We start from the raw sequence: 20,561 nt of genomic DNA on the forward strand, positions 1-20,561 counted from the left end.
CCAGGGCAGAGCAGGCCCCGCCCTCCCGGACGCTGTGTGTTAGAGTCACGTGATCTCAGGATCAGCTGACCAGGCGCGACCGGAAAAAGAGATTCCTGGGCTCCGGCCTCCTGGCGCGATGGTGAGGGACGCGGGGTGGTGCGCGGCAGGCGATGCTGGGGTAGGGTGGGGGGCGCGCCGGTGACTCTGGAAGCGAGGAGAGGGGGATTCTGCAGGCCCCTCCGCAAACGCCGTCGCTGCGGTCGTGGGGGCAGAGGATCTGGAGGAGAAAAGTCCACCGCGGCCCTGCTTCTGCGCACCACGGGCAGGACTGGTCGGGCCAGCCAGCTTCGAGTCCAGGGTGCTACCTTGGAAAACCAGGAACTGGGGCTTGTCGGGAGCGGGAGATCTTCCAGGCCTTCCCCAGCCCCAAGGTGCCCACCTCCCCAGCCCTCTTGTGGTACCTGAAGAAGAACTTGCTTGTAATCAGGCTTCTTCTCCCACATTGTTACGAAGCCTCTCCACTCTTTCCAGAGCCAGAAAGGAGTAGTTTTGATGTTGGGATTTCCCAGTTCATCCATCCATCCATCCATCCATGCATCCATTCAGCAGATGTGTTGTTAGTGCCTAGTCCATACCAAGCAGTGTGCCAGGCAGTGGGACTTCATCTGCAGGAGGGGAAATCAGAGGCTTGAATTGCCAGTCGTAGTTAAGACTCCAGGGGCAGAGACCAAACTGCACCTTATGTATAGTGTTAGGAAGGCTTCCTGAGGGAGACATCAACTTGGGATTGGGGAGGGCAGGGGAAGCTGCCTGGGTGCAGTACAGTGGTGTACCAGAGGTTGGGAGGCAGGGGTAGGAGAAGTGTGTCTTCAGACAGGGAACAGCATGTGCAAAGGCTTCAGGTGATAGCCAGCTTGGCTCCGTAGGTGTGAATGCATTTCAGCTAGCTGGAAGAGTATAATCTGGAGGTTATGGAAAGGTGAGACTGGACAAGTAAAGACCAATCTAGGCCTGGCATGGTGGCTCATGCCTGTAATCCCAGCACTTTGGGAGGCTGGGAGGATCACTTGAGGCCAGGAATTCAAGACCAGCATGAGAAACATCCAGACCCCATCTCTAAAAAGCTTTAAAAAATTATCCGGGTGTGGTGGCACATACCTGTAGTCCTGGCTATTCGGGAGGATTGCTTGATCCCAGGAGTTCTAGGCTGCAGTGAGTTATGATTGTGCCACTGCACCCAGCCTGGGGCAACATAACAAGAGTCGGACCCTGTCTTAAAATAACTGCACACATTTTTGGGGTCTTGGATCACCATAGTCAAGGTTATGAATGTAGCCACTGATGCCCAGAATTTCCTTGTGTGAGGGGCCACTTTATTTTATTTTTATTTTCTTTTTTAAGACAGAGTCTCACTTTTTGTTGCCTAGGCAAGAGTGCCATGGCGTCAGCTTAGCTCACAGCAACCTCAAACTTTTGGGCTCAAGTGATCCTCCTGCCTCAGCCTCCCGAGTAGCTGGGACTACAGGCATGTGCCACCATGCCCGGCTAATTTATCTATCTATCTATCTATCTATCTATCTATCTATCTATCTATCTATCTATCTATCTATGTTTAGTTGGCCAATTAATTTCTATTTATAGTAGAGACAGGGTCTCACTCTTGCCCAGGCTGGTTTTGAACTCCTGACCTTGAGCAGTCCACCCGACTCGGCCTTCCAGTGTGCTAGGATTACAGGCATGAGCCACAGTGCCCGCCTGAGGGGCCACTTTAGAAAGTCTGATAAGACAGGGCCCATTTGGTCAGGTGTCATTTGAATAGAGATCTGAACGGAATGAGGAAAAGCAAGCCACGCTTAAGGCCATCAGGGACAAAGTGGGAGCATGGCTGGGTATGGGGAAGCAGTGAGAGGGGCCATGCATGTCTACGAGGCCAGAATTCCGCTTTACCCCCTGCTATGCCCCCAGCACTTAGAATGGGATTTGCTCCAGAGAAGATGCTAAGTGATGTTTGTCAAGCAGATGACACCTGAAGTAGGCATCAGAACAGGGTTTGGTGGAGGTAGGTCAGGAAGCGAGTTCTTTTTTTGTTTGTTTGTTTGAGACAGTCTCACTCTTGTTGCCCCGGCTAGAGTGCCGTGGTGTCAGCCTTGCTCACAGCAACCTCAAAATCCTGGGCTCAAGCGATCCTCCTGCCTCAGCCTCCGAATTAGCTGGGACTGCAGGCATGCACCACTATGCCTGGCTAAGTTTTTCTATATATTTTTAGTTGGCCAATTAATTTCTTTCTACTTTTAGTAGAGACAAGGTCTCACTCTTGCTCAGGCTGGTCTCAAACTCCTGAGCTCAAACGATCCACCCACCTTGGCTTCCCAAAGTGTTAGGATTACAGGCGCGAGCCACCGGCGCCCGGCCAGGGAGCGAGTTCTCTAAACAGCCTGGTGATGGGGAGAACCAGAGGCCAGAAGATGTCCGTCGCGGACAGGGATCAGGGTTTCTGCTGGCAGTAGTGTGGCCATGCACACATGGGTCCTGAGCCTCCCTCCAACCTGATCCCCTGCCTTGCTGCCTTGCAGAGGTTCCGATTCTGTGGTGATCTGGACTGTCCCGACTGGGTCCTGGCGGAGATCAGCACACTGGCCAAGATTGTTGAGTGCATGGAAGCTATGTGGGGGTGGTGGAGGGGCACTGGGGCTGGGAGTTGTGGGGGTGGGGGTGGTGAGGTCACTCTGGAGTTGGGTTCTCAGTGCTCTCAGCCTGTGCTACCATGCTGTGTGACCTTGATCACCTGGCTGGCCCTCTCTGAGCCAACCCCAGCAATGAGGGGTGAGGTGGGCCAGTCAAGTGATAGGAAGACTTCTCTTCCAGTCCTCTGTGAAGCTGCGGCTGCTATGCAGCCAGGTACTAAAGGAGCTTCTGGGACAAGGGATTGATGTGAGTACAGGACCCAGCACCCCATTGTCCCATGACCTTATGACCCCCACCGCCCAGAAACTGCACCAGGCCCAGAGAGGGGGTGAATCCAGCCTCTCAACCTCCCTGGACACCTCCTACCCTTCTCTCCAGCTCAGCCTGCTCCTTACATGGGATCCAGGCTGGGCACGAGGGGCTGCTGTGCAGGGATCTGTCATCCCCTGAGGGTCTGTTTTCTCCATAGTATGAGAAGATCCTGAAGCTCACTGCCGACGCCAAGTTTGGTGAGTCCCCCTTTGAGTCCACAGGCCTTGGGCAACCCTGGGTACTTGGCCCAGTGCTTCACACAGAGGCCCCTCTTCCCTGCAGCCCTCCCTGACCCACCTGCCTCAGTGGAGGAGCACGAGGGGAGAAAGACGTTGACAATCTCGCCCTCCTGTCCTCTGCCACCTCCTGGTGCAGCAGCAGCAGCGTCTTTGGCTCCAGAGGCCTGGGGGCTTTGAGCCATAGATAGTAGGGCAGCAGGGAGGTGGCTGGAGCCACAGTAACACCCCCGCCTCACCCACTGGTCCCGCAGAGCCGGGCGATGTGAAGGCCACAGTGGCAGTGCTGAGTTTCATCCTCTCCAGCGCGGCGAAGCACAGCGTCGACGGTGAATCCTTGTCCAGGGAACTGCAGCAGCTGGGGCTGCCCAAAGGTGCAGGGTTGCACGTGGGTGGGCAGGCAGCTAAGGTATGCGCCAAGGGCTGTTGGAGAGTAGTCCAGGCCATGTGACCTTGAGGTGTGCCCTGCCCTCTCTGGGCCTGAAACTTGCCTCTGCCCCAGCCACCACCTGCTATTTCAAGAGACCTCCCTTCTGCCCGCAGAGCACGCGGCTAGCCTGTGCCGCTGTTATGAGGAGAAGCAAAGCCCCCTGCAGGAGCACCTGCGGGCTTGCAGTCTACGCGGTAAGCATGGGGCCAGCCAGGGTGGAGTGTGGGCTCCATTCTAGAAGTTACATGCGGTGTGGAAAGCACCGGTCCTCAGAGAGAAGACTTAACTAGGGACACACAACAGGTCGCTGCAGGGTGGGACCTGGTCTGGCTCTCCCGACGACAGTCCAGGTTTGTTTTCCCTGGGATCTGTGATGGATAATCCAAGTTCCTGAGTACTGAGCAGCTGCCCTGTTCCAAGTGTGGGTCAGAGGGATGAGCGCTGCTTAGAAGCCACGCAGCCTTGAAGGGGCGAGGACCAAGTTAGGGTGTGGCCTGAGGGCTGTCTGGCTTACCTGCCTGTCATCCTGAGAGCCACCCTACCCTGCCTCACAGTGAATAGGTTGACAGGTGTGGGCTGGCGAGTGGACTACACCCTGCGCTCCAGCCTGCTGCAATCTGTGGAAGAGCCCATGGTACACCTGCGGCTGGAGGTGGCACCTGCCCCAGGTGCCCCGGCGCAGCCTGTTGCCATGTCCCTCTCAGCGGACAAGTTCCAGGTCCTTCTGGCAGGTGAGGCTCAGCTATGCCTGGCTGGGTAAGGCCCTCCTAGGTCTGCCTGTTGCCTCCCACCTGCCCACCTCTCCCCCATGCAGAACTGAAGCAGGCCCAGACCCTGATGAGCTCCCTGGGCTGAGGAGAAGGGTGTTCCAGGCCTGTGTGGAACTGCCCTACCTGTGCAGAGTCACTGCTATCTGAACCTCAGGAGGCAGCCCCAGTTCTAGGATGCTGGGGCCAGACTTGTCCCCTGGCCTCCCAGGTGCCTGGCTGCCCAGCTGCCCACTGCAGTCTTCACCACAGGGGCAGGGGGGCCTTTTCCAGCACTGCCTCCCCTCCCCTTGAAAGGCATTTGTTGACATGTTTTCATGAGCAGGAAGAATAAACAGAAGTATAAAGGAGTGTGTGTTTGGGTGTCTTTCAAGTTCAGATGCAGGGTTTTTGTGAGAGAGACCAAGGTGTCGTACAGACCTCCCTGGCCTATTGCTCATTTTCTTTTCTCAACTGCTGATTGAGGTGAGTCAGGGGTGAGGCAGACTGGTGACCAGAATGAATCAGCTTGTCTGTAGAGCAGAAAATCGGAGTTCTAGCTCCCAGTCCTGGGGTGCTCTTGGCTCTGCCCTCTTTATGTCAGCCCTGTCCTCAGGTTGGCAGCAAGTGGGTGGCCCCAGTGCCAGGTACCCCATGTAGAGAAAAGAGAGAGCCCTTGTCTCCCTGCCATCTCTAGGGTTACAGAAGAGTGCATGCCTGAACCACTCACTGGCAAGAGAAATGGTGTTATAGACTGAATGTTCATGTTCTTGAGCCCTGAAAGAAAAGAACTGTCAATCTGATTCCTATATTCAGTGGAAATTACCTCAAGAGTAAAGGTGGGAAGCAAGACGTTCTCAGATGAAAGACAACACATAGGTCACGAGTAGACCAAACCTTAAAAAAGTGGAATGGCTGGCTGGGCGTGGTGGGTCATGTCCATAATCCTAGTACTTTGGGAGGAGGCAGAGGCAGGAGGGTTGCTTGAGACCAGGAGTTTGAGGTTGCGCCACTGCATTCATTCTAGCCCAGGTGACAGAGTGAGACCCTGTCTCAAAAATAAAAATAAAAAGAATGGAATGGCTAAAGATATATCTGTAAACAGAAAAGAAATGATGAAAGAAGGGATCTTGGAACATCAGGAAGGAAAGAAGAGCAATGAAAAGAATTAAAAATTTGGATACATGGTAGCCTTCTCAAGTATTTTAAATTATTTTCCACAGGTGAAGCAAAATTCATACTGTCCAATGTGTTTATGTAGAGGAATTATTTAAGATTACAAATAGGAGAGGGTAAAGGGAGGTAATATTTCTACACTTCACTCAAACTGATCAAATGTCAACACCAGTGAATTGCAACAAGTTATGTATGTATAATGTAATAGCTAGAACAACCACTACAAAAGCTATGCAGTATAATATACTCAAAAACAACACACCCATCAATAGGCAAATGGATTAAAAATGTGGCATATATACACAGTGGAATACTATTCAGCCTTTAATAGGCAGAAAACTGTCATTTGCAACAACGTGGATGAACCTAGAGGACATTACACTAAGTGCAATGAGCCAGACACAGACAAATTTTTTAAAAAGTCAAACTCATAGCAGTAGAGAGCAGAATGGTGGTTAGCAGAGGCTTAGGGAAGGGAAGACAGGGAAAGGGCAGACATTGGTCAAAAGGTGCAAAGGTTCGGATAAGAATAAGTTCTGGCCGGGCGCGGTGGCTCACGCCTGTAATCCTAGCTCTCTGGGAGGCCGAGGCGGGCGGATTGCTCGAGGTCAGGAGTTCAAAACCAGCCTGAGCAAGAGCGAGACCCCATCTCTACTATAAATAGAAATTAATTAGCCAACTAATATATATATATATATAGAAAAAATTAGCCGGGCAGGGTGGCATATGCCTGTAGTCCCAGCTACTCGGGAGGCTGAGATAGAAGGATTGCTTGAGCCCAGGAGATTGAGGTTGCTGTGAGCTAGGCTGACGCCATGGCACTCACTCTAGCCTGGGCAACAAAGTGAGACTCTGTCTCAAAAAAAATAAATAAATAAAAATAAGTTCTGTTGATCTGTTGTATAGCACAGTGACTAGTTAATGTAAATGTCAAAATAGCTAAAAGAGGATTTTGAATGTTCTCATCACAAAGAAATGGTAAATACTTGAGGTGAAGGATCTGTTAATAGCCTGACTTGATGATTCCACAATGTATACATGCAACAAAACACATGGTACCCCATAAATTTATACGATTAACATTTGTCAAAAATAAAATGAAACAAATGTAGATAAGTCAGACTGGTATTCTAAAAAATGTTCAGGTAGCCCACAGTTGGGCAAGAAAAAACAAAAATGAAAACAGAATAAACAAAAAATGGTAGACCAGAAAAAAAACACAGAAGATATTAGCTTCATTCCCCAGGTGGCATTCCCTCTTTGTGTTGTCACAGAATTCCCACAGATGGCCTGTTAGCGCTCTGGGAATAGTACATGGGAACTTTATTTCGACTCATTTGCCTCTTTTAACAGCCTGAGTTTTTTAAAGATGGGAATTGTGTGTCCATGTTTGTATAGCCCCAATACTTAACAAAGTATTCTTTCAATAAATGGGAAGGGGAAAAAACGTCTGCAATGGATTTAACCACTTGGTACAGCGCTCACCGGCGGCGAAACCTCGCGCCCGCGGCGGCCCTCGCGCCCGCGGCGGCCCTCGCGCCCTCGCGGTCGGCGCGGTGGCGTGCGCTGCGCGGTGACGCGGACCCGTCTTGCTCCTGTGTGGTGAGGAGAGCTTTAAAGCACTGAAAGCTTGCTTTACTTTACAGGCGGCTTTACTTGTCAGGGAAATCAGAATAGGTAACATATACCTATATGTTTTCATTACGTTATTTTTAAATGTTCACAATTGTATTTTATTTTTATTTATTTATTTATTATGTTTTTATTGTGAATGTTTTTTTGAGACAGAGTCTCACTTTGTTGCCCAGGCTAGAGTGAGTCCTGTGGCGTCAGCCTAGCTCACAGCAACCTCAAACTCCTGGGCTCAAGCAATCCTGCTGCCTCAGCCTCCCGAGTAGGTGGGACTACAGGCATGCGCCACCATGCCCGGCTAATTTTTTCTATATATTTTTAGTTGGCCAAGTAATTTCTTTCTATTTATAGTAGAGACGGGTCTCGCTGTTGCTCAGGCTGGTTTCGAACTCCTGACCTCGAGCAATCCGCCCACCTCAGCCTCGCAAACTGCTAGGATTACAGGCGTGAGCCACTACACCCAGCCACACAATTTTATTTTGATAAATAAAAAATTAGAAAAGTCACGGCTGTCAGCTAAAGTCACTGTGCTCATTCATCTGTGGCTATTGACTATAGTTGACGCTGGTACCGAAGTAGTTAAAGATGTTGAATGAGCCTGGGCGATAGCGAGATCCTGCCTCTAAATAAGTTTTAAAAAGTAGCTGAGTGCAGAAGCTTGAGCCTAAATCCAAGCTACTCAGAAGGCTGAGCTGGGAGGATGGCTTGAGCCCAAGAGTTCAAGGCCAGCCTGAGTGATATAGTGAGACCCCATCTCAACAACAAAAGATGTTTTCTTTTTAGACAGTCTCACTCTGTTGCCCAGAGTGTTGTCAAACTCAGAGATTAGGACTGGGTGCGGTGGCTCACGCCTGTAATCCTAGCACTCTGGGAGCCCGAGACAGGTGGATCGCTCAAGGTCAGGAGTTCATAACCAGCCTGAGCAAGAGTGAGACCCCGTCTCTACTAAAAATAGAAAGAAATTAATTGACCAACTAAAAAATATATATATATATAAAAAAGCTGGGCATGGTGGTGCATGCCTGTAGTCTAGTCCCAGCTACTCGGGAGGCTGAGGCAGGAGGATCCCTTGAGCCCAGGAGATTGAGGTTGCTGTGAGCTAGGCTGACGTCATGGCACTCACTCTAGCCTGGGCAACAAAAATGAGACTCTATCTCAAAAAAAAAAAAAAGAAAAAGAATTTCACCTAATGTATAAGGAATGACAGAATTAGAAACTCCCCATTTATAACTCCCAGTTAATCACTTTGGTACGAGCGTCAATTATAGTCGATAGCCACAGATGAAGGCACACAGCCCAGCATCAACTATAGCGTTAATAACAAAACTTGACTTTTTATTTATTTTTATTTAAATTTTTTTTTACCTTTCTTATATCTTATTTTAATTTCATTCATTTTTCTTTTTTTTTAAAAAAAACTAGACCTGGAATTTAACTTTTCTAATTTTTCATTTATCAAAATAAAATTATGAACATTTAAAAATGACATAATAAAAACATATATATATATATATATTACCTATTGTGATACTTACATTACAAGTAAAGCCGCCTGTAAAGTAAAACAAGCTTTCAGTGCTTTAAAGCTTTCCTCATCACACAAGAGCAAACCGGATTCATCGTCAATGCACAGCACAAACTACCTTGAAGACTGTGAGTGCCGGCTGTGGGCGAGGTTTCGCAGCCAGTGAGCACCATACGAAGTGGTTAAACATTTGCTTGAGGCAAGGATCATCAAAGGTGCTTAAACTCTTGGGTGAAAAGTTGACGTGAAACTGCATATTTTCGTGATGCTAGGAATCACCCCACATAAACAACCCAAATGTCCCTTAACTGGTAAATGAATTAACAAACTGATGCATCTAACAATAGAATGCTACTCACTGAAAAAGAAATCTAATCACAGTGGTGAATCACAATGCTTTATGTTAAGAGAAAGAAACCACACTCAAAAGGCTATGGGTGGGGGATGTTGATTACAAAGGTGCAACGGCAAATTTTGGGAGATGATGAAATGTATTCTCTCCCTCTCACTGTTATGGTAAGAACACTTAACATGAGAACTACCCTCTTAAAAAATGTTTAAATCACAATACAGTGTTGTTAATCATAGGTGCAGTGTTGTACTGCAGATTTGCAGAACTTATTCATCTTGCATAACTGAACTTTGTATCTGTTGAATAGAAACTGCCCATTTCCTCTTCCCTCCCCCCAGGCCCCCCTTGGCTCCTGACAATCACCATTCTACTGACTGCTTCTGTGTGTTTGACTGTTTTCACTATTTCATATAAGTGGAATCATGCAGTATTTGTCCTTCTGTGACTGACTAATTTCATTTGGTATAACGTCCTCAAAGTTATCCATGCAGTTGCATGTAGCAGGATTTCCTTTCTTAGGTTGAATAATATTCCATTGTACACTACATTTAAAAAAATCCATTTATCTGTGGATGGACATTTAGGTTGTTTCTACACCTTGACTCTTGTGAATAATTCTGCAACATGCATTCTCTCTTGACTGTGGCTGCAGTTACATGACTGTATGTTTGTCAAAACTTGTCCTCTAAAAGGTGAATTTTACTGTATTTAAATTACACCATAATTTAAACAAAAAGAGAACAGCAAAAGAAAGAAATTACCCCCTAGATTACTTACTGGTCACAAGATGTGAAACATATCTTTTACAATGCAGAGGCCTGGCTGTCATCGCCACAACCTTGATCAATTTCAGCCACATTAAAGTGGGACAACTGGCTGTTGGGTACCTCCTCATGTGCTGCAATTCAAAGTACAGAGCAGAGGGCGGAGCAAGATGGCGGACGAGAAGCACCACCTGACAGAGCGTCTCTGCAGAAAAGACAGATTCTAGGGGAAATTAGAAGAAAGAAGCAAGAAGATGAGCATACATCGGAGAAGGGTCGGAAGGAGGGGTAACTGAGACCACGGGAGACTCCACAGGAAGAGGTTGCGGAGGAGAACTGGAAGCAGAGACCTCCGGAGCAGCCTGGAGACCAGCGGCAAGGGTAGGTGGCGCAGTTAACTCTCCCCGCCCTTGCATCTCGGACTGCTGGTGGGCGCCCCAGCAGGTGGAGAGACCTGTCAAGAGAGCAAACAGACAACCTGCAGAATGGGAGAAAATTTTTGCAAGCTACACAACTGATAAAGGGCTGATAACTAGAATTTATTCAGAGCTCAGGAAAATCAGCAAGGAAAAACCAAACAATCCTATCAAAAAATGGGCAAAGGACATGAACAGAAATTTTTCAAAAGAAGACAGAATAATGGCCAACAAACATATGAAAAAATGCTCAACATCTGTAATCATCAGGGAAATGCAAATCAAAACTGCAATGAGATATCACCTATCTCCAGTCAGAATGGCCTTTATCAAAAAGCCTCCAAACAATAAATGTTGGCGAGGATGTGGAAAGATAGGAACACTCCTACACTGCTGGTAGGGCTGCAAACTAGTTCAACCTATGTGGAAAGCAATATGGAGATACCTTAAAGCGATATAAGCAGATCTACCATTTGATCCAGCAATCCCACTACTGGGCATCTACTCAAAAGATTAAAAGTCACTTTATGAAAAAGACACCTATACTCAAATGTTTATAGCAGCCCAATTCACAATCACAAAGGTGTGGAAACAACCTAGGTGTCCATCAATACATGAATAGATTAATAAAATGTGGTATATGTATACCATGGTGTACTATTCAGCTTTAAGAAACAATGATGATATAGCAGCTCTTGTATTATCCTGGATAGAGCTGGAACCCATTCTACTAAGTGAAGTATCTCAAGAATGGAAAACCCAGCACCACATGTACTCACCAGCAAATTGGTATTAACAGATCAACACCTAAGTGGACATATAGGAGTAACATTTATTGGGTGTTGGGAGGATGGGAGGGGGAGGAGGGGATGGGTATATACAAACATAATGAGTGAGATGTGCAACATTTGCGGGTGGTCACGCTTGAAGCTCTGACTCGAGGGGTGAGGGGGGCCATGGGAAATATACGTAATCTTAACATTTGTACCCCCATAATATGCTGAAATAAAAAAAAAGAAAAGGCCGGGTGCAGTGGCTCACGCCTGTAATCCTAGCACTCTGGGAGGCTGAGGCGGGCGGATTGCTCGAGGTCAGGAGTTCGAAACCAGCTTGAGCAAGAGCGAGACCCCATCTCTACTATAAATAGAAAGAAATTAATTGGCCAACTAATATATATAGAAAAAATTAGCCAGGCATGGTGGCACATGCCTGTAGTCCCAGCTACTTGGGAGGCTGAGGCAGGAGGATTGCTTGAGCCCAGGAGTTTGAGGTTGCTGTGAGCTAGGCTGACGCCCAGCACTCACTGTAGCCTGGGCAACAAAGTGAGACTCTGTCTCAAACGAAAAGAAAAAAAAAAAAACAAAGTATAGAGCAGCACCCTGGAGGTGTCCCTCTCTATATATAATCAGGGCTTTAAATCTAATTGGCAGCGTGCAGGAAAAACTACCGATAGAGGAACAAGTTAATGATACACTGAGGAAACATTCAAACAAATCTAGTATGTGATGGAGTATCTGTCTAAAGGACAACGGCCTTGGACTCTTCAGAAAGGTCAGTATCATGATGACCACCCCCCTCTCAACAAAGGAGTGGGATGGGATGGGCGTCTATAGTCCTAACCTTAGGAGGCTGAGGCAGGAAGATTGCTGGAGCCTAGGAATTTAAGGTTGCTGTGAGCTATGAGGACACATCTGTATTCTAGCCCAGATAACAGAGTGAGGCCCTGGTCTCCAAAAAAGAGGGGTGGTGGTGGATGGAATGACGTGATTCCATATAGATTAAAAATTATTAAAGAGACATATAATCCTTGGTTGGAATTTGTGTTTAAAAAAAAAAAGCTATAAAGACCTTCTGGAGACAATTGGGGAAATGAGATTATGGACTAGCTATTTGGTGACATTAAGAAGTTATCGTTAACTTTATTAGGTATGATAAAGGTACGGAGGCTTTGCAGGAAATTGGGTTTTATTTTTATTTATTTATTTTTTAGAGACAGGGTCTCACTCTGTTGCCCAGCCAGGAGTGCAGTGGCATCATCTTAGTCCAATGCAGACTCGAACTCATGGCCCCTAAGTGATCCTCTCACCACAGCCTCCTGAGCAGCTGGAACTGGCTAATATTTTTCTATTTTTTTAGAGACAGGGTCTCACTGTGTAGCCCAGGCTGGTCTTGAACTCCTGGCCTCAAGCGATACTCCTACCTGAGCCTCCCAAAGTGCTAGGATTACAGGCATGAACCACTGCTTCTGACCTAGAAACTATTGTTTAGAAATGCATGCTAAAGTATTGGTGATGAAATGTCATGATATTTATAACTCGCTTTAAAATGCTTCTGCTAAAATAAATGAATAACCAGATGACTCGAGGAGCAGAAGCAGTATGAAGGAGGGGAGAAACATGGCTATGGCTCAGGCGCACACTTAGAATAACATGCAAACTCTGACAGAGGTCTCCCGGGGCCCCACCGGAACCGATCTCGACATGCTTACCTCTCTGTCCTCACCTCCTGACACTACCTCTCAACGGGCCAATCTCTTTCTCACTGGGGGCTTCTGCACTGGCGGTGACTTCCATACTGCCTGGTCCTGGCCTTTTGCAGCTGGCTGCTGACTTATGAGCCTCAAGGTCACTGCAGAGAGGCAGACCACCACACAACTACTGAATTGGATTCTACTTCTCGGCTCCTGTTTTTGTTGCTTGGTTGCACTTCCCACTCGCAGGCAGTTATGTTTATGTTTACTCGCTAAGCCTGTGGGTTGATGCTTAGGGTCACCACTGGGTCCCCAGGGCCTGTGTTTATCGCACACCTGTGCAAGCCCTGCGCACAGCTGCAGGCCCCACTACACGGGACATTGCTGCAGTTGACTTCCCCCAACCACAGAGACAGCTCGACCTGGGGCCTCAGACCTGACCCAGATTCCGCCGGCGCCTGTCTGTGAGAAGACAGGTTCCTCCGCCGCCTCCCGGCCAGGTGACTGCCCCAAAGCCTGCCCACACCCCGGGGCCCCCCAGCTCCTGTTCTCCATTCCAACAGTCTCTGCCGCCTCCCTGAAAAACTACAATTCCCAGCAGGCGCGGCAGCGGAGCCCACATTCCCAGCATGCTCTTACGCGCGGCCCGCCCCTGGCATTAACCCTTTAGTGCTTGCAGCCTGGCGGCGAGCCTGCTGGGCGCAGGTCCACCCGGCGGGGGCGAGGTGGGGAGGCGGGTGGAAACAGGGGACTCGGGCGGCGGGCGCAGCGGGGCTGAAGACGATGGGATGCGGGGGCCCTGGGGAGGAAGGGATCCAGAGTTAACCGAGATCAGAGTCCCAGTTGTGGACACGGCGGGCATAGAGTGCCGCCCCTCGCAAAACTAGGAATCTGGAGGTTCACCTTTTCCTGCAAATCTATTTCGGGACCCTGGTCCGGGCGGCGCTGAGCGGGCGGAGGGCGAGGTAAAGGCGTCTGCCGTAGCTAAATGCCCCCCTCTACCCTACGCACACCTTCGCCTTCGATCCTGAACCGTCCGGGGGCAGAGGAAAGAGGCAAAGCGGGAGGGCGAAGGCGAGGACATGCGCACGGCTCCTAGGGGACCGAAGGGCTCAGGTGTGCTTTTCCGACTCCCTGCGACCAGGGCTTGGAGCAGGAGAGCCCTTCCTGGCGCCCTGCCCCCTTCCTGGCGCTGGCGCACGTGTGGCACTCCCTTAGCCTGGTCCTGGCTCCTACCCTGACCCCAGCGCAGCCAGCGGGGGTGGCAGATTCATCACTTTGATCTGTGCGTGGGCAGATGCAGGCGCGTCTAAGCGGTGGGTGATGAGCGAGCAGAGCTCACACTGGGAACTCCTGTGGGAGCACAGGTAGGGGCAGCCCTCGGACAGAAAGAGCCTTTCAGACTGTGGGAGTCCCGGGAAGAAAAGACAAGATAACGTGTGTGGGAGGGGGGCTCCCCCAGATAGGGAGATGGGGGGGCAAAGACAGAAGGAGCAAGGGAGTGACAGCAGCCTGGGCCCAGCAAAGGTTTGGACTTTAAAACCACCAGTGGCAGCCGGTGGAAGGAAGGTATTAATGAGCAGGACAGAGGCCTGTTCCCTCCCCAGCCTGCGCTCCCAGTGTCTGCGCTGTCCCAGCACTTGTGGAAGCGGACAGAGGTGCAAGACAGGGACTGTGGCTGGGCCAGAACTTCCCTGCTAGTCCAGCTGGCCATATCGCCCTCTGATCCTGAGTTCTCCTCTGTAAAATGGGAGTGACAATTCCTACGTCACAAGGGGCACACCTGGCTCAACCTGCTGTCCTCTTGCCCCCACAGGACACTGTCGCCCACCCCTCTTACAGAATGCCTGAGGGCCCCGAGCTGCACCTGGCCAGCCACTTTGTGAATGAGGCATGCCGGGGGCTGGTGTTTGGCGGGTGTGTAGAGAAGTCTTCCATCAGCCGCAACCCGGAGGTGCCCTTTGAGAGCAGTGCCTACTGCATCTCGGCCTCAGCCCGTGGCAAGGAGCTGCGCCTGAGCCTGAGCCCTCTGCCTGGGGCCCAGCCCCCACAGGAGCCGCTGGCCCTCGTCTTCCGCTTTGGCATGTCTGGCTCCTTCCAGTTGGTGCCCGGGGATGCGCTGCCACCCCATGCCCATCTTCGCTTTTATACAGCGCCACCTGGCCCCCGGCTTGCCCTGTGCTTTGTGGACATCCGCCGATTCGGCCACTGGGACATCGGGGGCAAGTGGCAGCCGGGCCGAGGGCCCTGTGTCTTGCTGGAGTACGAGCAGTTCAGGTAGGGCCAGCACCCGGTGGGATAAACACAGTCCTGGGCTCCGGGCCTGGCTCTGTTAGTGCCTTATTGGCCAACAAGGTGTGAGTCCCAGCCCCCTCTGGGCCTCAGTCCCCTGGTCCATAGACCAAGACAGTGTCCCTGCCCTGGGTCAGCTCCCTGAGCTAACAGACGTGGAAATTCAGAACTGATGTGGGAGGACAGATGAGGAGCCAGGAGGCTAAGAAAGGTGGAGGAGTTTTAACACACTAAGAAATAAGGCTGGGCCTGGACCAGTACACCAGCATTTTGAGAGGCTGAGACAGGAGGATTGTTTGAGGTCAGAAGTTCGATACCAGCCTGAGGAAAGAGTAAGACCCCGTCTTTACCTAAAATAATAATAAAAAAGATTAGCTGGGCATGGTGGCATGCACCTGTAGTCCCAGCTACTCAGGAGGCTGAGGCAGGAGGATCGCTTGAGCCCACGTGTTTGAGGTTGCTGTGAGCTGTGATGATGCCACAGCACTCTAGCCTGGAGCAAGACCCTGTCTCAAAAAGAAGAAAAGAAAAAAACGGGTGAGCAGGAATTGTTTCAAGGGGGTAGGGAGGGGACTGCCTAATGACCGGATTTTTTTGTGGTCTTGCATGTGCTGCCTGCCCACTAGTCTGTGTCCTGTGGTCTCTGTGACTGTTCTCTGCCTGCAGGAGGGTATAACAGCCCCACCTGGATGTGATGCAGGTCACCTAGAATGCCACATTGTTAGCCACTTCCTTTCCTCTGAAGAGGAACCGTGTATGAGTCTCAGCTCGTGCCAGGCCTTGCTCTAGTGCTGGGGTACAACAGTGAACTAACGTGGTCCCTGCTCCTGCAGAGCCAATGCTCAGACAAGGCAGGGGGAGCACAGAAACAAACAAGAGGAATTCAAACAGACACAAGCCTGAGGAAGCAGAGAATGACTTTTGGCCTGGCGGGGGAGGGGGCGCAGGGGAGGTGCCACTGCGGCCTGACTGACTGTCCCCAGGGAGCCCGCCAGGCGAGCTGTAGCCAAGGCCTCCCAACTGGCAAGAATCACAGGTGCAAAGGCCTGGACTGCACTTGGCAAGTTCCCACTTCCTGGGGGACATCGTGCCTCTCCAGTTGGTCCTTTGGAGACTTGGTTGCCCGTGAGGTAGGTCAAGGGCGTCTCTGATGCCACAGAAGGCAGTTGACTCCTGGCCTTCCCAGGCCTGAGCCTGAGTGCTTCCCCCGGGAGCCTCTGTCCGCGGTCTTGAGTCCTCCCACTTCATCCTTCTCAGGGTCAGGCCACAGGCTAGCTCTGCCAGCTGGCTCTGCAGCTTCTCTCATGCAACGAGCACTTTGGCTGTGTCCTTGTTCCTGCAGCAGGGCGTGTGGTGATCTGTTCCCCTCAGGGACCAGAGCACCACCCAAGCTAGCCTTCCACTCGCACCTGCACCCCAGAACTTGACTCCTGGCCCCCTCCTCACACCCAGCACTCAGTCACTCTTGCCAAGACCCTTTCCATAAAGAAATGAGATGCATTTCCTCTTCATGCGGGTGAGCTGAGACCCATGACCCTTGAGGTGGGGTGGGGGCTGCTGGGGCACTCTCAACTACACAGCAGCTGCACAGAACCAGTCTTTAGGGTCTTGAGGAGAGTGGACCCCTCCGATGTCAAATCCACATGTGGGTCAGACATGGTGGCTCACACTGTAATCCTAGCATTTTGGAGGCTGAGGCAGGAGGATCGCTTGAGGCCAGAAGTTTGAGGTTGCTGTGAACTATGATGACACCACTGTACTCTAGCCCAGATAACAGAGTGAGACCCTTTCCCAAAATAAAAAAGAAAAACAAATCCACATGTGGTCACTAACTCACCACAAGTCCTAGACAAGGAGCTCCAGACTGCAGACACACCTGCCGTCCTGTGATCACCTTGTTCTCAAGTTTCCTAAGGAGTCTGAGGCACTTTGGTGATAAATACACAACCACACATACAGACTCATGTGTGTTCCCTTGAACACATTGGTTTTTTTTTTTTTTTTTTTTTTGAGACAGAGTCTCGCTTTCTTGCCTAGGCTAGAGTGAGTGCCATGGCATCAGCCTAGCTCACAGCAACCTCAAACTCCTGGGCTCAAGCAATCCTCCTGCCTCAGCCTCCCGAGTAGCTGGGACTACAGGCACGAGCCACCATGCCCAGCTGATTTTTATATTATATATATTAGTTGGCCAATTAATTTCTTTCTATTTTTATGGTAGAGACGGGGTCTCGCTCAGGCTGGTTTTGAACTCCTGACCTTGAGCAATCCGCCCGCCTCGGCCTCCCAGAGTGCTAGGATTACAGGCGTGAGCCACCGCGCCCGGCCAACACATTGGTTTTGATCATTATTTTTCACCTTTCACAATGAATTTAAATCCCATATTATTCTCACTTAACAGAGAGGAAAACTGAGGCAAACAGAGGGGTAACTGGGACTCCCAGTTTTCTTCCCCTTGCACCCAGAAACAAGTCCTCTCAGCCCTTCTCCATTTCATGGAGGGCAGGGATGAGTCTCACGCACCCAGGCTGTGTCCTTCCAGGGAAAATGTGCTACGAAACCTAGCGGACAAAGCCTTTGACCGACCCATCTGTGAGGCCCTCCTGGACCAGAGGTTCTTCAATGGCATTGGCAACTATCTGCGAGCAGAGATCCTGTTCCGGTCAGCAGGCAGGCGGTGGGCACGAGGGCAGGGGTGGACTGGGTGTACCCACCTTCCCCACTGCTTAGCAAGGCTCCCTGTCCCCACTCCATGCCAGGCTGAGGATCCCCCCCTTCGAGAAGGCCCGAACGGTTCTGGAGGCCCTGCAGCGGCGCAGGCTGGTGAGGGTACAGAGAGGGTGGCGCACATGGGCTGGCAAGGGGCTGGGTTGAGCCAAGGGTCTCCAACTTAGCTCCACAATGGAAGGTGATGGGCAGGATGGATGGCCTGAGGCCCTGCCAAGCTCAGAGGGGAGATGTGCCTTCTGAGTGGCCCTGCTCTGTGCTGACGGCAAGGTCCCACCCTTGCCCTTCCTCAGAGCCCGGAGCTGACCCTGAGCCAGAAGATCAAGGCCAAGCTGCAGAACCCGGACCTGCTGGAGCTGTGCCACTCAGTGCCCAAGGAAGTGGTCCAACTGGGTGAGGCCTGGGGAGGCAAAGGTGGCAACAGCTTCTGCTTCAGCATATTGTGTAACCCCAGGGCGGTCGTTGTCCCTCTCTGGGTCTGACTCCCCAACTGGCGGATGGACTTGTCAAGTGTCTGTTTTCTGCAAGCTGCTCATGAGACACTCAGTATTCTTAAAACCAGTCCAGGATGGGGAAGTCATGGCCCAGAGGGGGAAGGCAACAGCCAAGGTCACAGCTGGAGGAGGGAGAGTGTGGCCCGACTCAGTCCATCGGCTTGTGTGGCTGAGGCCTAAGTCAGATCTAACACAGGCTCCCCACTCCTCCCTGCATCTGCCCTGATTCCACCCGTTCCTCTGTCCCACAGGGGGCAAAGGTTATGGGCCGGAGAGTGGGGAGGAGGACTTTGCTGCCTTCCGAGCCTGGCTGCGGTGCTATGGCGTGCCAGGCATGAGCTCCCTGCGGGACCGGCATGGCCGCACCATCTGGTTCCAGGTTTGGGCCCCACTGCTCACAGGCCAATGGAGACCCCAGGGGAACTGGTGGGGTGGAGACCTGCGGTTGCAGCAGGGCAGAAGCTAGGGTCTTCTCCAAGTGGAGATGCCCAGGGCCTGTGTAGGCCTCCCAAGGGTCACATGCTCCTGAGGGTGTAAGTCCTCCCCATGCTATGCCCCTCTGATCCTTTGAGTCCCAGGATCCCAGCTAGTAGAGCAACCCACAGGCAGGGCAGCTTTGTTGACTCTTGACATTGGATAAGGTCCCAGTTTCCTTCCCCTTGTACCCTAGAAACAGATTCTTTCAGCCTCTTCCCCCATCTTATGGAGGGTGGGGATGGGTCTCATGCACCTCGGCTGTGCCCTCCAGGGAGTGGTGCTAAGAACCTAGCGGACAGGCTTCCTGGGTGGGGTTATGCTGGTTTGGAAGGATGTGTGTTTGCATCCTGCCTCTCCAAGGAACACCACCCCTGCCCCAACCAGGGTGATTCTTGACTGTCCTCGTTTGATTTTAGGGGGATCCTGGACCCCTGGCACCCAAAGGTAAGCTCCTCCTAATGTAATAGGCTAAGAGAACAGAAAGGACTTCTTGTCTGCAAGGGCTCGAGCACCCCCAGGCAGAGTGGGAGTCTGGAGAAAGAGGCTGGGGCCATAGGGCCCTCCAACCATAGCACCCATGTCCTGCAGGGCGCAAGTCCCGCAAAAAGAAATCCAAGGCAACACGGCTGAGTCCTGAGGACAGAGTGGAGGTATGGCCTGCTCCCATGCAGCTCTCTCCTGCCCTGCTGCCCCTGGGAAGGGGCGGGGGCAGGGGGCCTAGTCAGCCTAGCACCGCTGTAGCCCTCAGAGACCTGTGTCCCCTCCACGCAGAACCTTCCACCTCCAAACAAGGCCCCTTCCAGGACACGAAGGGCATGGAGAGACCTCCCTGAGAAGACTGCAACCCAGCAGCCCCAGGGGACCATCGTCCACCAGGACCCAGAAGTTCCCACAGTCCCTGAGAAAGGGGAGACAGGCCACCCCTGATGGGCTTTCCTCAGCACCCGCCTCTGGGGAGGGGAGGGCCACCACAGCCCCTGGCCTTTCATGAGAGGATGGGATGGCAGTGCAGGACAAAGGACAAAGGTGGGAGGGAGCCCCGGCCTGCAAGTTCGAGCTAACCTTCGCACCTGCTTTCTGCTTCTGCCCAGGCCACTGCAGCCCCTGGAAGATTAAGGCTGACGCTCCATCCTTGGAACTGGAGGGGACCTCAGCCTCTTAGCAGGAGGGTCTCCTTGCTTACACCTAGCCTTTCCCAAGTCTGGCCCCGACCCTGGGGCCTGTCTGAATTTCTAGAAGCAGGCGGCATTCTCAAGGGGGCCGTATGCCTCAGGCCCAGTGGCTATTCCCTGAACAATTGGGATGTTTTTAATTGTACCCAACCTTCCATATATTTTTTTTTGAGACAGAGTCTCACTTTGTTGCCCAGGCTACGGTGAGTGCAGTGGTGTCAGCCTAGCTCACAGCAACCTCAATCTCGGCTCAAGCGATCCTCCTGCCTCAGTCTCCTGAGTAGCTGAGACTACAGGCATGTGCCACTATGCCCGGCTAATTTTCTATCTATATTAGTTGGCCAATTAATTTCTTTCTATTTATAGTAGAGACAGGGTCTCGCTCTTGCTCAGGCTGGTTTTGAACTCCTGACCTCGAGCAATCCGCCCGCCTCGGCATCCAAGAGTGCTAGGATTATAGGCATGAGCCACTGTGCCTGGCCCCAACCTTCCATATTTTTAAAGCCCACGTGAAAAATGCTGTATTTTTCATAAACTAATAAATTTAAATATACTGGCACCTCTTGGGTTGGCTGCACAAGGTCTGAGGTGGCCAAGGTGGAAGGGTCTGCTGCCTGGCTCTGGCAACAGGAGGCCTACTTTCTCAGCAAGGCAAACTGAGCCCCATCCCAGACCT

General features: G+C 51.3%; 2 protein-coding genes across 7 annotated transcripts; both read left to right on the forward strand.

Annotated features, from left to right (window-relative positions):
• Positions 1–25: 25 nt before the first annotated feature.
• On the forward strand, positions 26–4,762 carry COMMD4 (COMM domain containing 4). Its single transcript, XM_012735449.3, has 8 exons — positions 26–121; positions 2,556–2,627; positions 2,848–2,913; positions 3,137–3,176; positions 3,470–3,589; positions 3,759–3,839; positions 4,200–4,376; positions 4,460–4,762. Exons 1-8 carry the CDS (start codon positions 119–121, stop codon positions 4,498–4,500), a joined length of 600 nt encoding a protein of 199 aa, XP_012590903.1. The 5' UTR covers positions 26–118; the 3' UTR covers positions 4,501–4,762.
• Positions 4,763–8,735: 3,973 nt separating this feature from the next.
• NEIL1 (nei like DNA glycosylase 1) lies at positions 8,736–20,444 on the forward strand. Of its 6 annotated transcripts, none has more exons than XM_076004564.1 (10): positions 8,736–10,221; positions 11,687–11,807; positions 14,543–15,003; positions 17,558–17,677; positions 17,775–17,838; positions 18,036–18,135; positions 18,488–18,615; positions 19,130–19,157; positions 19,302–19,363; positions 19,805–20,444. In XM_076004564.1, the coding sequence occupies exons 3-10, from the start codon at positions 14,570–14,572 to the stop codon at positions 20,090–20,092; spliced, it is 1,224 nt and encodes a 407-aa protein (XP_075860679.1). In that variant the 5' UTR covers positions 8,736–10,221; positions 11,687–11,807; positions 14,543–14,569; the 3' UTR covers positions 20,093–20,444. The 6 variants fall into 6 exon arrangements, with proteins under 6 accessions (XP_075860679.1, XP_075860681.1, XP_075860683.1 ...); XM_076004568.1 differs by lacking the exon at positions 19,805–20,444 and adding an exon at positions 19,485–19,748 and having other exon boundaries at positions 8,737–10,221; XM_076004566.1 differs by lacking the exon at positions 11,687–11,807.
• The last annotated feature ends 117 nt before the right edge of the window (positions 20,445–20,561 follow it).

This window comes from Microcebus murinus, chromosome 6 (assembly GCF_040939455.1).
Source record: "Microcebus murinus isolate Inina chromosome 6, M.murinus_Inina_mat1.0, whole genome shotgun sequence".
Lineage (NCBI taxonomy): Eukaryota > Metazoa > Chordata > Mammalia > Primates > Cheirogaleidae > Microcebus > Microcebus murinus.

What these genes read in the sequence shown, in the direction of transcription:
- COMMD4 (XM_012735449.3), top strand. An exon ending in TCAGCACACTGGCCAAGATT is followed by an intron (nt 2,628 to 2,847) that starts GTTGAGTGCATG and finishes CTTCTCTTCCAG; the next exon opens with TCCTCTGTGAAGCTGCGGCT. An exon ending in GCAGCTGGGGCTGCCCAAAG is followed by an intron (nt 3,590 to 3,758) that starts GTGCAGGGTTGC and finishes TTCTGCCCGCAG; the next exon opens with AGCACGCGGCTAGCCTGTGC.
- NEIL1 (XM_076004564.1), top strand. Translation starts at nt 14,570, where the DNA reads ATGCCTGAGGGCCCCGAGCTGCACCTGGCCAGCCACTTTGTGAATGAG. An exon ending in TGGACCCCTGGCACCCAAAG is followed by an intron (nt 19,158 to 19,301) that starts GTAAGCTCCTCC and finishes CATGTCCTGCAG; the next exon opens with GGCGCAAGTCCCGCAAAAAG. An exon ending in GTCCTGAGGACAGAGTGGAG is followed by an intron (nt 19,364 to 19,804) that starts GTATGGCCTGCT and finishes GCTTCTGCCCAG; the next exon opens with GCCACTGCAGCCCCTGGAAG.